Raw genomic sequence first — 14,005 nt, 5'->3', positions numbered from 1 at the left:
ACAATGACGAACAGGTACAGGAACACTCAGGAACAGAAAAAAAAAAAAATGTCATCAGTTTCAAGAGGTCAGCACCAGTAAGGTGAGCGAAGCACAGAGAGGAACATCAGAAATCATCCAGGCAAAAAGAAAACAAAAAACAAAACAAAAACTAGGTTGCATCTCCCAACTCATCACAGGACTCCAAGCCACCTCCTGCCTGCCCTCCAGGATCCCAGCATCCTTTCAGGTACACGGGATGACTGACTCACTGACTCACTGACTGACTGGTGACGAACATGAGCTATGCATGTACACTGGCAGCTTCGGGATGGGTGTGTGGCAGTCGATGGGATGGCAGAAGAGAGAAAGAGAGAGAAAGAGAGAGGGCAGAATTGTTCTTCTTCCTCTTACCGTATCCTTGGAGGACCTACGTCTCTTGAAGCTGGAGGCCAGGGTGGAGGTGATGGACCTAAAAGTGGCTTTCTTTTTAGGGTCAGGTTCTGCTCTACCACTTTTTCTATCCTAAAATGAATATGTATAAGTGATTAGATCTCTAGTGTGTTGTTGGAAACGCTAAATCTATTCGAATACTGCCCCGTGTCATGTCCTTCATTTAGGTGCGAAAGCTACTGGAGGTGTCCTGTCACTCCCAGTCCTCCAAGGGCCTTCGTGACCCACAGCTACAGCACGGCCACCACACTGCTACAGCTACAGGGCCGGCCTCGCATCTGGAGCGCTGGAAACCCTTTGGGGAGTAGCCCTGCTCTCCTGGGTGTCTGTGTCCAGGCCAGCACAGATGACCTTGCTTCCTGGGGATGCTCTGCCTGGCGCCCTGCCCCTCGCTTCCACCGCTATCCTGGCTAGACCGAGAGGTGAGATGCTGCACCTACCACTAAAAAAAAATTGCTCAGGGCCTTTTCTGAGGCTGAATCCTAGTGCCACAAGAGAGAGAGAGGACTGCATTGAAAGAGAAGTCATTGTATGAATATTCTGTAAAAAAATGTATTCAAAAATTTAAATGACGCAGTTGTGCAAAGCCGAACGTGGTTGTTGGTGGTGAGCGGTTGGTTGGTTGTTTTTTTTTTTCAAAGTAAAACGGGTTTAAAAAAAAGGAAACTGGAAGAAAAAGAAAAGGAAAAAAATAAAGGAAAAGAAAGGGAGGAGGCAAAGCGTTAGCGCTATGATGTCATCGGGGTCAGGATGAACTCAAAGAGAAACAGAACTGAAAAATGTAGCCATTGGTGTTAGCGAGTCGGACCTGGTTAGCGCAGGCTGGGAGCACCAGCCGCCATGGTGCGGGGGCAGCGAGCCGTGGGGACCGGCCGCGCTCTGCGGCGGGTGCTGAGAACGATTCCTCCCCAATTGCTTTCGTGCCAATGAGTGTGACCTTTCCGACGGGGGACGGAGTGACCAGGTCTGGCTCTGCTACCGCACGGGGGTAACCAAAATGTATCCCGCTGGTGCGTAGAGCATGCTCGGGGATACATTTGCTCCTCCTTCTCAGTTCTCTCTTTTGCGGACATGCACAAACGGAAAGGAAAGCAAGATGAATGGAATGAAATGTCTTTTTCTTCCATGGCATCTCAGGAAATAGCCATGGCAAAACTGTGATCCCAAAAACCATTATTTTTGTTTGTTTGTTTTAACAAATAAATCTTTCCACTTGCCTACCTTCTAGCAATGTACCAGATACTAGTGCTCTGACGTTTCCTCCTGTGGAAAAGTCTTACAATGTCAAACGGCTCTTTACCATGAGGCTGTTTACCCCCACAGGGCAGCATGCTTTGCTCACAGTCCCACAGATTCTGCCCAAGGACCCAGTGCAGTATTTTCTAGAAGGTTGGCAAGTGAAAAATGGCAGTGCGACTAGTGTGCTCTGTCCCAGCAGCCTTAAACCCCTCGGTGCTGCTGCTTTTTGGAAGCAAAATAAAAATAAAAAGAAAAAAAATAGAGAAATGGCTTTTCCGAGACTCTTATCAGTGAACTGAACCCAGCGAGCTCTCAGGATACAGCAGCCTGGCCTCGTGCTTCCCCTCGCTGCTCTCGGGCAGGTCGCTTCCACCCGGGCAGCCCACCCACACGCCCCAGCCAGCGCTGCTCCCATAGGGCCACTGCTCAGGGCTCATTTTGGGGTTCCCGAGCCTCATTCTCTCTCTTTTATTCACTGGCTCTGCTGCGAACGGCAGTCTCCTTTAGTTGCCTAAAGGATCTCTTGCTCTTTGAAGGCCAGTTTGCTTCCCCAGGATAGAAAAGCAGCCTGGGCAATTGAGAGAGAGCCTCCAGCCGCCCTAAACTGGGGTTCAGGGGCACTGCGGAGCTCAGCCCCAAAAGCGATGGGGTAAGGGAAATGTGAGGCTGGTGGCCCACAGACATGCCCACAGCTCAGCGTCACTGCCAGGCACCACTGACCATCTCGGGCTCCCCTGCCTGAGTGGCATGGGGGTATTTCAGGGGTGGGAGAAGCGGGGGAGAGCAATGGCCCCACAGAAGGGGCCCAGGGGAGCCTTGGCACTGACAGGCACCGGCACTGCTGGCTCCCGTGTGGGAAGATGTCCTTGTCTCCAAATGACAAGAGCACGCACCACCTCTTTTTGGAGTCGGTCCTGGGTATGACAAGGGGTACCACACCCCCAGGGAGTGGGCAGGAAAGGGGAGGTGATGGAAACCATCGCTAGAGCAATGGTTGCTCAGTGGCAGGGGATTAACCCTCCCGGCTGTCTGCTGGTGAGCGCAGCTGGAACCAGGCTGCAGGGCAGATAGTCTGCAAAGGGAGCCGCGTTGGCACCGCTTGTTTGGCCAGGGCAAGACATGGCTCCGGCATATGGTCCCCAGCAGAGCGAAGTCCCCATCCTGAACACAGCTGGGGGTATTTGGGCCGGGTCTCTGTCCCAGTTGGAGCTATGCACAACACCTCTCGGAAGAGATGGCATCGGCCAAGGGCAGCTCCTGGGTACAAGGCAGGGACCCTACCCTACAGCTTGCTAGGCACTCAGTAATGCCCAGCTGGAGTTACTGGGGTGTGGGGTGGGGGACAGAGGGCCCCATGCTAATCCACAGCTTTGCATTCACTGATTTGGTGAAGGAATGGAAAACGCACCTGTTGGAGATTTGCTCTAAAAACGGTTTGTCCTACCTGCAGGTTTTTCCTCCACACATTAACGGCCGCAAACGCCAGCTGCATCTGCTTCCTCCGCGCGTCCTTATGCCTTTTGTAAGCTATTTCTATGAATATTAAAAATATCCCGGCAACAATACCTCCAGCCACCAGCATAAACACACCTGAAATAAGCAGGAAAGTTACAGGGGGCAATGGAAATTACACCATGACACTTCATTTCCTCTGTATCACGCTCAGCAACAGCAGTATCTGCCAACCCGGGGTCCCCCCGGCCCCCCACCATCCCCCCGCAGTCCTGGAGGGGCCGTGGAAGGAAACCCAGCAGAGCAGGGCAGGCGCTGCAGGTTGGGCACCCGCAGTGATGGGCAAAAAGGTGATGGGTCGCTGGATGTCCGTGCAAGCTCCTGTGAGTTGGGCACAGGGTAGCGGCTGTGCTGCAGTAATGCTGGGGGCAGGCATGGCGTGCTGGGTGCTGCACCGAGCCCCAGGTCAGACCCCGTCCCCTGGGGCTGTAGGGTCATCTGCACCAGAAACCCAGCTCTGGTGCTCCCATTTGGCTCATCAGGAAGGACAGCCATGCACAGAGCTCTCTGGGCTGTCCTTGGCCAGCTGCAACCCTTGGGGCTAACATTTGGGGAGTGGTGTCTTGAGGACACCGAACAAAGTGCCCCCTCTCTCTGTGCTTCTGCCCTGGCTTGTGGTGCTGGCAAGGGTGCGGTCTCACTGGACACCCCTCATCCCACATCACTGTGTTGGCTGGGTGAAGGACCGGCAGCGCTGCCTCACTGCAAAGGGAGAGCCCGTCTTAGGGAAACTCTTTGCAAAAGGGGACAACAACCCCTTCCGTATCGATTATCCTCCTCCTGCCCCCTGCCCACTGCCCAGGGCCAGCCAGGACACACTCCTCAGGGCTGGGGGCCTGCCCCTCACCACCAGCTCCCTCCTGCAGCAGCGTCCTCGCTTGCCTCCGCGGCCGCTCTCGCTTACCCCGAGGTGCTGCTCCCCTCTCTCTGCCTTGGCGACAGCTCTGATTTCACTGTGACAGCCGCAGTTTGGCCAGAGCAGAGGGAGGGGAGCAATGTTCAAAGCAGGACATCCCCACCGATGAGAAAGCCACCCAGGGAAGGTGGGAGAAGCTTCGTGGAGCTGTTTCAGACAAGGTGGGATGGGAGCCCAACACAGCAGCCTCCCAGCACAAACCCAGAAAGCACAAACCCAGAAGAAGCAGAGCTTTGGCCCGAGAGGAGAGCCCCGGAGAGGAGAATGTCTTGAGTGAAAGCAGGCTACCCAGCGAAGAGGAAGAAAGAGGTTTGCAGAACAAACCTGCCATATTTTCAAAGGTGAGTGTTGCTGGGGCATTGCTACGGGAATCACACTCCTGATACCTCACCCAAGTCTTGTCCAAATCCTCCATGAAGCCGTTCTCGTGGGACCTGAAAGCACAAGGAAACAGGACAGAGTAGGCACTGGGGACTAGCCACAGGCAGCTGGGGCACATGCTCTTTGTGCCTTTGTGCTCTCCATCCTAGGACTCTGCACTTGCCTGCAGCCTACAAGCACACGAACTGATGATGTGTGTGTGTGCACACACACGTGCATGTATGGCTTTTGCATAGAGAGAGCACGTGTGGCCTGTCTGCAGTGGCTGTCTGTATTGCATGTGTTTGCAAGCTGCCCTGCACACAGTCAGTGCTACCATGAGATCATGTGCAGCAGGTGCGAGGAGGCATCCACCACTGCCTGGTGCCAACCCCCTGTGTCTGAGAGCCAGATAGCTGGCCAGCTGCTGCCAAAAAGTTATGTGTAAGCTCATTTCCCAAGGAGGGGGATGGAACTGATGGGTGTAGGCAGTGCTCTGAGAGTGTGCTTGGAGACAGGCTGCAGGTAGTTGACATGAATCACATCCCTGGTGCCCACCTGCACGGTCCTCCCCCTGCCAGGGCCACTCGGGAGCCTAGGCAATGCTGGACCCCAATCCTGTCTGGTGATCACCAGCACCTTCTAGGTCAGGGCAGGGGAAAACTGCTGCCTGGCAGCTCCCTGCTGTGCACAGCGAGGGCTGGGACTCCCCAGCAACCTGGTGTCACAGCTTTGGAGGAGACAAACCCTGTCCCTGCAGCACCTGTTTCTGCCTGAACAGCTAGTGGGGAGGAGGTCTGCACAGAGCACATGTCCCACCATGGGTTCCCTTGCACCTTCTTCCCACTTGTTCCTGGCACATCCTCACCTCCTTCTTGGGCCACCTGTAGCCCTGGGCTTCCCCATCCTCTCCCAGGAGGACACCAAGGGCTCCTGCTGCCTCTCCAGGCTTCTCACGTTGTTGTCTCACATCTCATCTGTCCCACTGTCACCCATCCCCATGGTAAGACAGGCTCCCATGGATCCCTATGTTATGTCCCGATGGGTCCTGTCTGTGTCTTCCACATCCCCTCTCTCATGCCTTTCATCTCTGCATCTTGGGCAGGACCCTGGTGGCTTCTGACCCTGTCTCTCCATAAAATGAATCTCACATGTTTCCCTCCCTCCACTTGCTGCTTCCCAGCTGCCTGTTACTTCATCACCATATTCCTCTGTCTGCAATAAGTGTGGCATTTCCAAACATATGAGGAAATCTCTTTTTACCCATAATATCACATTGACTTGTGGCACCCCACACTGCAGGCTAATGCTGGTATAAAAGCCTTAGTTGGACTCATCAGACCCTGGTCCTGACATATCTCTGTCTGACAGGAATAGCCAGAGTTGAAAGAAAACCCCGCAGAAGATCAAGCCAGGGCAGTGCAGTGCTGTTGACTGGGTTGAGCTCACAGGGAGAAGTGGGAGAATGTCAGCACCCCTGCCTGTTGCTGCAGCCTGGCCCTGGTCACAAGGACCTGGTGCTGCATGGCCCCCGGGCTGCTCTCTGCCAGCTTTGCCTCTGCTCCTGTGGCCGAGTGTGGCTCCTGCTCCCTCCCTGTGGCCACCGCTGCTCTGCTTTTCCCTCCCACAAGTCCTGTGCTGCTCCCCCAGCCCTGCAAGCTGGAGCTAAGACTGTGGTCACTCAGGCACATCCCCTTCATCAGGAGTGACACAGTAGCCCCCGGAGTCCCTCTCCCTGCAGAGGGTTTGGAGGGTGGGGGTGGCAGTGCCTGGCATGAGGCTACTTGCGTGCTAACACATGCAGCATTTGGAGCCCGCCCCATGACGACAGCTGTGTACGGACTTGAGGATGGCCAGGGAGACGTTCTGCTTCCACGGACTGTCCTTGCGCATCCCAATCCCAAAGCCGGAACGAAAGAAAAGCTCCCCCGTTGTCACCAGGTCACACTTCTGGGAGGCTTCGAACTCCAGCACCGCCGAGTCCCAGATGAAGGCGTGGAGCTTGCTAGACAGCAAGAGAGAACAGACAGGTAAGGTTGGGCAGCCCAGCTTGTCTGCAGTCACTGTGGGAGCAGCAAGGGTGCTCCCAGACCTAATTTAAGCACTGATTAGCATCACCCTTCTCTCAGCAGAATTGTGCTGCCTTGAGGCAAAGGGCTTGGCAAAATTTTGGAGGAAGAGTGTGAGGGGTTTACATGGGATTTGAAGTCACCCAGCCTTGCACAGAAGGAAGTGCAGAGACCAGATATGGGAGACCATGACCAGGGCAAGGGCTCCAGCTGTGCCTTTCCCCATGCAGACCTTGTGCTCTTCATCCAGAGACCTCAGACACACTAGAACTAGGAAGATCCCACCCAGCACCAACTGGGCAGGTCCCATCAAGCGATGCTTTGACTGAAGCTCCCTCCAGGTTTGCACCGGCCCTGCTTGCTCCACAAAACTGCAGTTCCCCCAAACTCTTCCCAGAACGGCCAGGCAGGGTGCTGGCCCCACTCACTTGTCCCTCACTGCCTGGATGGCTTCGGCAGCGCTCTCATAGTTGTGCTTCTCCATATGCCGGTACATGGTGCTCAGCTCCACCTGCCGTCGGAAGTAGATGTCCACTGAGCTCTGCTTCACTGTGGCGTAGATGAACTTATCAGAGGGGTTGCGCAGCTGAAAGGCAAGGGCAGGGCTCCTATTTCTTCTGTCCTTCACCAACCAAACTGGCTTACCCCAAAGCTGTGTTTCCTTATTTCCCATCTCTTCAGTGATCTGTTTCCCAAACAAGACCTTGATCTCCTCAGCAGAGCTGAAGATGCCATGGGGCAGTGGATGCTCTGGGACCATGGTGGTGGGGCAGGGGATGCTATGGGACAGGGTCACCCTGGCACTGAGGATGCAGGAGGCCTGTGGATGCCATGGGGCTGGAAGTCCCATGGGCAGAGGATGCAGCAGAGTGTGGGAAGCTGTGAGTCAGCGCTGCTGTGGGGTACATTCCTGTGTGTCTGAGCTGATAAGCTGTGGCTGTGTCCTTGCCAGAGCAGAAAATGAGTTTGAGGCATGCTGGTATCTGCTGAGAGTATTGACTGCACCGCAGGGACAATTTCATTAGTTATAACTCATCCATAATGAATTGTTTCCTCATTGGTTAGTGCAGGCTCTCCAGGAACTGGCAGGCAGTTTGGCTGGGTACTTGCTATTTCTGGACAAGTTCTTTTCCTGCTGAGCCCTCCCTGTGTCTGTCCATTCCCACCCAGCACAAGGGCTCAGACCCACCAGCAACAGCCCCAGGCAGAGCAACCCAGGGCTTGACCTTCTGGCACAGACCCACAGCCATGTTAAAGCAGGGCTCTGGGTACTACAAGTCACATTAGATGAACCAGAGGATACCCACTGGAGGCATCTCCTGCATCTCTGCCCAGAAGTGGACAGGGAAAGGAAAAGCAAGCAAGGGGTCATTACCCTGGGGTCATTAATGCCCGTAATTCTCTCCTCAGGCCGGTCTAACACCAGGAAGGCTGCCAGGTTGGCAGTGTATGAAGCCACAATGATCATAGCAAAGCCAGCCCACACCATGCCAAGAATACGGGCAGAGAAACTCCGGGGAGCACCTGGAAGGAGAGAGGCAAGATCAGACTGGCATGACAAGGGCTTGACTTAGTCACCAAAGCTGTGTCCATCCCTCTTGAGACCAATGGCAGCTGCAGATGTGCACCATCTGCTCTGATGGCAGCTGTGCAAGGAGCTTTTGCACTGCTCAAACCAAGAAAAACCCAGCTCTTTCTAGGGCACAATATGTCTCACCCTGAGTGGTTGGGTAACCCTGGGCAGGAGAAGCAGTCCAAGAAAGACCCATTTCCCATCACTGATGGTGAGGAGTGGCAGGATGGTCTGCGCCCCCAGCATCACCGAATCTCCTACAAGCCTGCTCCAGGGAAGGCTCAGGGGATGATCCCCAGGACATCAGCCCTGCCACAGAGTGAGGCAGTGGAGGAGGGCATGGGCTTCTCCCCCACCCCAGTGTCCCCACCAGCTCAGGGCTGGGGCTGCAGGGCTGTCCCACTGTGTGCTGTGACGCACCTTCTCCGATGCCAGAGTTCAGCAGGACTCCCCAGGAGAACCACATGGCTGAGGAGAGGGTCAGGGCATCTTCCTCCTCCTCCTCGCTGTTTACTTTGAACCGGCCAAATGGACTGTAAAACAAGACAGAGCTTTTCTCATAACCCCCATCACGGTTCCCAGGGCTCTCCACTGTGCCCTAAGTGTCCTGATACCCCTCGACATCACTCATCTCTAAAGACTGTGCCTTGTGTACCAAACAGCTCTTCATCCCTCATATCCCACCTTGCTCTTCATCCCTCATATCCCACTGTCTCTCATGTCCCCTCTGCTGATCTGCAACCCTGTCTGGCTCACACGGGTACTGGTGCCATCACGCTTCTCTCTGGGCCAGGGGGATCACCTGATCCTGACCAGCTCACGAGTCTCTCACTGCAACACGGAAGACTCACTGCAGATTAACTGCAAAAGCCTCTGGGCACAGGGCTAAGGTGAGGACAGGCTCCCTGTCCTTCAGAGGAGCTGCCCTGGGGCCAAGGAAGGGGACTAACTCAGAGTACAGGAACTGACAGTCCCCTTGGTCAGGCACCAGCATGGCACCCGGTTTGACAGGGATATTCCCACATATCCAGGTGCTGGGTACCACACATATCCATATCTCCCAGTTTAGCAGCAGGCAGAGAGGCCAGGGGTCTAGGCTCAGCTCCTGTGAGAGCCTCCCAAAGGGCTGCAGGGCTGTGCCTAAGCAAGACACTGCAGGGATCCAGGGGACAGTTCCCAGGGGCACCTCTCTGTCCCACCCAGCCCTTGGGTGACCCAAAGCACACTTACCTGAAGCGGTCTAAGAGGTACAACATCACTGCCACCACGTGCACAGACAGCCCCACCAGCAGCCAAAGTGTGCTCTGGAAAGGCTGCATGAATGAGTCCAAGGTGCTGCGAGGGATTTCCTAGCACACAGAAGAGAGGTGAACAGCACTGGCACCCATCACGCCTGCACCTTTCCAACCTGGCTCGACTCACAAGGCCCCCTGTCCTGATCTGAGTTCCTCCTGCTGTTACACAGGAAGGCTCAGGGTGGTTTGGATGAGCTGTGGGGGGATGTGGTGTAGGGGAGAACTTTGTAGAGTTGGGCTGATGGTTGGACTCGATGATCCCGAGAGGCTTTTCCAACCTGAATGATTCTGTGATTCTGTGGCTGAAGCAAGACCCAGCATTAAAACCAGCAGCCTGGAGGCTGGCATCCCACTGCAAAGGCTAGGATTTCCCGCGGCTGCCCTGGGGTGGGCAGGGGTGCAGCCTGGGTGGGGTGGGCATGGTGCAGACATGGCAGGTGTCTGCAAGCTGGGGAGCAAAGGGCACGTACCCTGTTCTACAAAACATCCCATCCCAGCCCATACCTTCTTCACAAGGATGGTGAGGCCCTGGTACTTGAAGGGCTTGGAGAACTCAATGTACTGTGCCCGCTCGTTGTTGATGGTGAGAGGAGCCACAATCATGTCTGCTTGGCCGCTCAGCAGCTCCCCCATCATCCCGTTCCACTCCTTCTTGTTGCTGTTGTTAACCTGCCAGCAAGCCAGTGCAGGATCAGCCCACTGCCCTGGCACCTGAAGCCCACCAGCCAGGACCCTCACACATGTGGCAGGCACCTTGCACTGCCCTCCCACTCCTGCATCAGCGAAAGGCCTGGGGAGGCTTCAACACACGATACAGGCAAAGAGGTATCACAGGCTGCCCAAACTCACCCGCTCTTGTGTACCAAATTTACCATCAGCCACCAGGTGAACCTCATAGGTGAAGTTCATCACCCCTGCCAGTCGGATGAGCAGGTCGATGCAGAAGCCGTAGCAGCACAGTGCCACGGTGGGGCGGCCTGCAGGTGGGAGAAAATGGGGGGGATGAGCGGAGGCAGCCCTTTGCCAAGGACCCCATGCAGGATCCAAGGCTGTCCACCGCTAGAGCAGCCACCTGCATGGCTCTGGTTTCACATCAGATGTGATCATATCGTTCAGGCAGGGTCCTTGACCACCCTCTCCCACTGCCTCCATCACCAATGGGTGCTGTCAAGGTGGGGGCAAAGGGGTCTCATTCATTTGCTGTGTCCCAGTGAGGTGTGCTGAGAGTTGGTGCTGAGACCCACTGCAGGGGACAGAGAGGGCTTGGTGCATGCAGGCTGTGCTGGAGGAAGGCTAACATGAATCCATCAGGTTGAACACAGCACAGGACACAACTCGGGGCTGGCAAGGGGGAGTTGTGCACAGGAAAGTGTGATGGGCCAAGGGGATGCATTTCAGGTGGATTTGGGCAAGCCTGGCATTGCTAAGCAGTTCACACACTCCACCAGGTGCTCACACCTAATACTGAAACAGACTTTCCATTATAAAATGGTGTGAAACTGGTGTTAGTACCAGTGCAGCAGGTGCTGGTGTACTTCAGGGTTCTCACTTCTGCTTGAGATCAAGGCAAAGAGAATTGGAACATGTCAGGAGACAGAAACATGGGATGCAATCCCCCAGAACAGCCCTGGAGCCCACCCAGGAGAGAGACAGTGGGAAAGCCATCTTTTGGGGTCAAAACCCTGAATCCCAGTTCCCAGTTACTGCACAGCACTACTGTGGGGCTGAGCTGACAGGGGGCACTTAGGGGCTGAATGGGCTGTCAGCTTTCTGCTCCTCATCCTCTGGGCATCCTGTATGAGTCCCTGGGGACCCTTCTTTGGATAGGAGTCTTCACCAGCTGGGAAGGCTGGGGGAGCCACTGCGCTCACAACCAGACTGAGTTACCTGGGATGGTCTCGTTGGGTCCAGTGCAAAAGACCTTTTTCACAGGATCTCCATTGATGGTGAATTCCTCCCTGCATGTCCCATCTGCTTGCGTGGGCTTCACATATACAAAGGGCTCTTGGTGGATTGTCACAATCTGCGAGGCAAAGCATGAACTCCCACTTGTCTTAGTTCCCCTCCAGAGCCATGTTCTCCTGGGTGGGGAGCTGGGCTCCTCTCTCCACGCAAGCATGGTCACAATGCCGTGGTGCCCTCCACAGCTGCCATCTCAAAACATGAGACCGCTCAGCCCAGCAGCAGGACCTGGCTTTGGCATGGGGAACATTTGCTTCACCCAAGATGAGGAACAGCCATATCGGCATCCTCCTCTGTGTGACACTTTCACCTCAGCCTCAAAGACTTTAACACCCATCTCCCTAACAGCAGACTGATGAGAGCCACCACATAGTCAGGATTAGTGCCCTGAATGGTGCTCCAAACACTGTCATACTGCCCCAAGCTAATGCAGATATTTTAGTCCTGCCCTGGACCTTTTCAGCAAAGCAGCATCCCAATGCATCTGCACCACCTCTGCAGGAATAAGGGCTCACTGACCCTGGGAATGTGTGATTTGGACAGTAGGACAATGGAACAGTCATACTGGTAAGACTAGCCTGCCCAGGATCCAGTCACTAAAGTGGCTGCTGGGCTACACTTAAGCGAATGGGATGAGAAGCAAAGCAAGAGTGGAGGGACCTTTTTCCAATGTCACCTTCAGCTTCTGGCCATCAGCTCTTCAGGGATTTCCCAAGCCAAACATTGCAGGCTTGTTAAATCTCCTCTTGAACCTGTTTCCTTATGATCTCTGCACTGTCTAGCAGCAGCAGTCTCCAGAACGGAACAATGCCTTGGCCAAAGGAGCCTGTACTTGTATTTCCTGCAAACCTGTTCTGGGTGCCCTCTGGCTCCCAAGCCATGAGGAATGGTGAACACTTAACCCTTCATCCCTTTTCTACTGTTCTCTCTCATATCCCCTTTCCAGATATCCCTCTCCAAACCAAAGGATGCCTGCCACCTTATCTAGTTTGTGTCCAGTTGGAAGTTGTGCTCTAGCTCTGAACACCCTCCCGTACCTTCTCTAAGTTGTTCTGCTATATCCTCTCTGAGATGGCAGGTGCCCTGGGTTTTCAAATACTGATGACAGCTGCAGATGAAGCAGTGGAAGTGGGAGGCAGATAAAGCCACAGCCCTGCATGCAGAGAGCTGAAGAGACCCGCCACCCCCTAATGCCATTTGCTGTTACCTTCAACTTGGTCGACATCTGATAGCCTTGAGGTTTCTCAGTTTCTCCTCCTGGCCAGATAATCTTCCGGTCGTTGGTCAAGACCTGTGATCAATCCCAGAGGAAGGAGATAGACGTGAGGCCATAGGTAGATGCCCCAGCACACACCCCCCTCCTACCCAACCTGTCCAGGCCTGTATGTACATGGCTGCCGTTGTAAATCCCAACTTGAACCAGTTTCCGATTCTGCAGGTTCATGATGCTGTAGTTGGCAAACTTCCTGTCCCCATCCTCGTTGAACTCTACCCGTCCAGTGACACCCTCTGAGTACTTGGAGGACATCAACACCCTATGGAGAGAAAGAGAACGAGGCCAACCTAGAAAACTTGCTGTGGCCATAGGGACACCTAAGAAGGCATCAGGCAAATGGTTTTTCTTGGTTGCCTGCCATATGCTCACTACCCTATAGAAGTCCAATCAAGGCTACCTATGGTCTGTTCACAGACCTGTGGTTATCCCCTCCTGGGGGGGATACCTGGGTTACCCCCCGCTTCTTGATTGTTGCACTACTGTATTTGTTGTCATTGCCCCTTGTTTTTCACCAGATCAGTCCCATTCCCTTAAGGAATGACCTGTCCCACAGCACCCGAGGACACCTTCTTCTGGGGGTCCCCTGGGAGCTGTATCCATGTCACTGCTCATGGTGCTTCCATCTGGCACCAGCCCATTACAGTCTGCGTAGGGCCTCAGACATGCACATACACCACCAAGGGGAGAAGCAGCCCTCCCAAATCCTCAAAAGACAGTAGTGAAGACACAGAAGAATTGCCTGAGCCACTTGCCCTGCACCTCAGAGAACAACTTTGAATAACTCATGCCAAAGATTGTGTCACTGCAGAGGATGTCAGAAATTTTTCTAAATCTTCAGGCTTTTCAGGTCCCATGTTCACCAGAACACAGATCGACAGAAAGGGCATCCCACAGACACCATGACCATGTCTGCAGAGAGCAACCCCCGGCACAAGATCCCGCTGCCAAATGCAACATCCTGGTGCCAGGTTGTGCACTGAAGAGAGCAGCCCTCCTACACAGGGAGCCCTGATGCAAAGAGAATTGCTGCTTTATCAAGACCCAGCCTGCAGAAGAGGCCCTTGTGGCTCCAGCATCTGCAGTGTTGCAGCACAAAACCCCACGCAGCACAAAGATTGGGTTCTGGGAAGTGCATGCAGCATCTGCCGATCACACTGCCCACAGCAGCAGGATCCAGCATGCGCATGCTCTGATCTGCTGAGATCCTACCACCCAAAACCACAGCTGATCCATGCTGCAGTCCTGAAATGTTCAGCAATAAACATGTCCACAGCACTGAGCTCCAATTTGACAGAAATATCCTCCCACCCTGATTTGGCAGAAAATCCCCTTTCTCCTCTCTTCAACCCACAGAATTAAGATTTGGACTAG

The 14,005-nt window shown here is 54.4% G+C and overlaps 1 protein-coding gene across 22 annotated transcripts in view; it reads right to left on the bottom strand.

The window, feature by feature from the left end:
- GRIN1 (glutamate ionotropic receptor NMDA type subunit 1) overlaps positions 1–14,005 on the bottom strand; it is a 36,527-nt gene that overhangs the window by 7,380 nt on the left and 15,142 nt on the right. For 4 of the 22 annotated variants that reach the window (XR_003399607.1, XR_003399609.1, XM_026860747.1 and 1 more), the window contains 14 exons: positions 12,749–12,893; positions 12,566–12,649; positions 11,284–11,419; positions 10,876–10,947; positions 10,246–10,373; positions 9,901–10,065; positions 9,332–9,450; positions 8,522–8,634; positions 7,904–8,052; positions 6,957–7,114; positions 6,303–6,464; positions 4,424–4,533; positions 3,116–3,261; positions 1,241–1,492 (listed from right to left, as the gene is read on the bottom strand). Coding sequence is in view for 15 of the 22 variants with exons in the window: in XM_026860747.1 (XP_026716548.1) it covers positions 1,241–1,492; positions 3,116–3,261; positions 4,424–4,533; positions 6,303–6,464; positions 6,957–7,114; positions 7,904–8,052; positions 8,522–8,634; positions 9,332–9,450; positions 9,901–10,065; positions 10,246–10,373; positions 10,876–10,947; positions 11,284–11,419; positions 12,566–12,649; positions 12,749–12,893 (1,939 nt within the window). In the remaining 7 variants the exon portion in view is untranslated. Of the gene's footprint in view, positions 1–393; positions 505–1,240; positions 1,493–1,653; positions 1,696–3,115; positions 3,262–4,423; positions 4,534–6,302; positions 6,465–6,956; positions 7,115–7,903; positions 8,053–8,521; positions 8,635–9,331; positions 9,451–9,900; positions 10,066–10,245; positions 10,374–10,875; positions 10,948–11,283; positions 11,420–12,565; positions 12,650–12,748; positions 12,894–14,005 lie in introns of those variants that run through there. The other 18 variants (XM_026860753.1, XM_026860755.1, XM_026860750.1 and 15 more) reach the window with 9 other exon arrangements.

This window comes from Athene cunicularia (assembly GCF_003259725.1).
Source record: "Athene cunicularia isolate RWA chromosome 17 unlocalized genomic scaffold, athCun1 chr17_part1, whole genome shotgun sequence".
Taxonomy (NCBI): Eukaryota; Metazoa; Chordata; class Aves; order Strigiformes; family Strigidae; genus Athene; species Athene cunicularia.
Note: the sequence above shows the minus strand (reverse complement) of the source record. Positions and strands in the feature narration are given on the sequence as shown.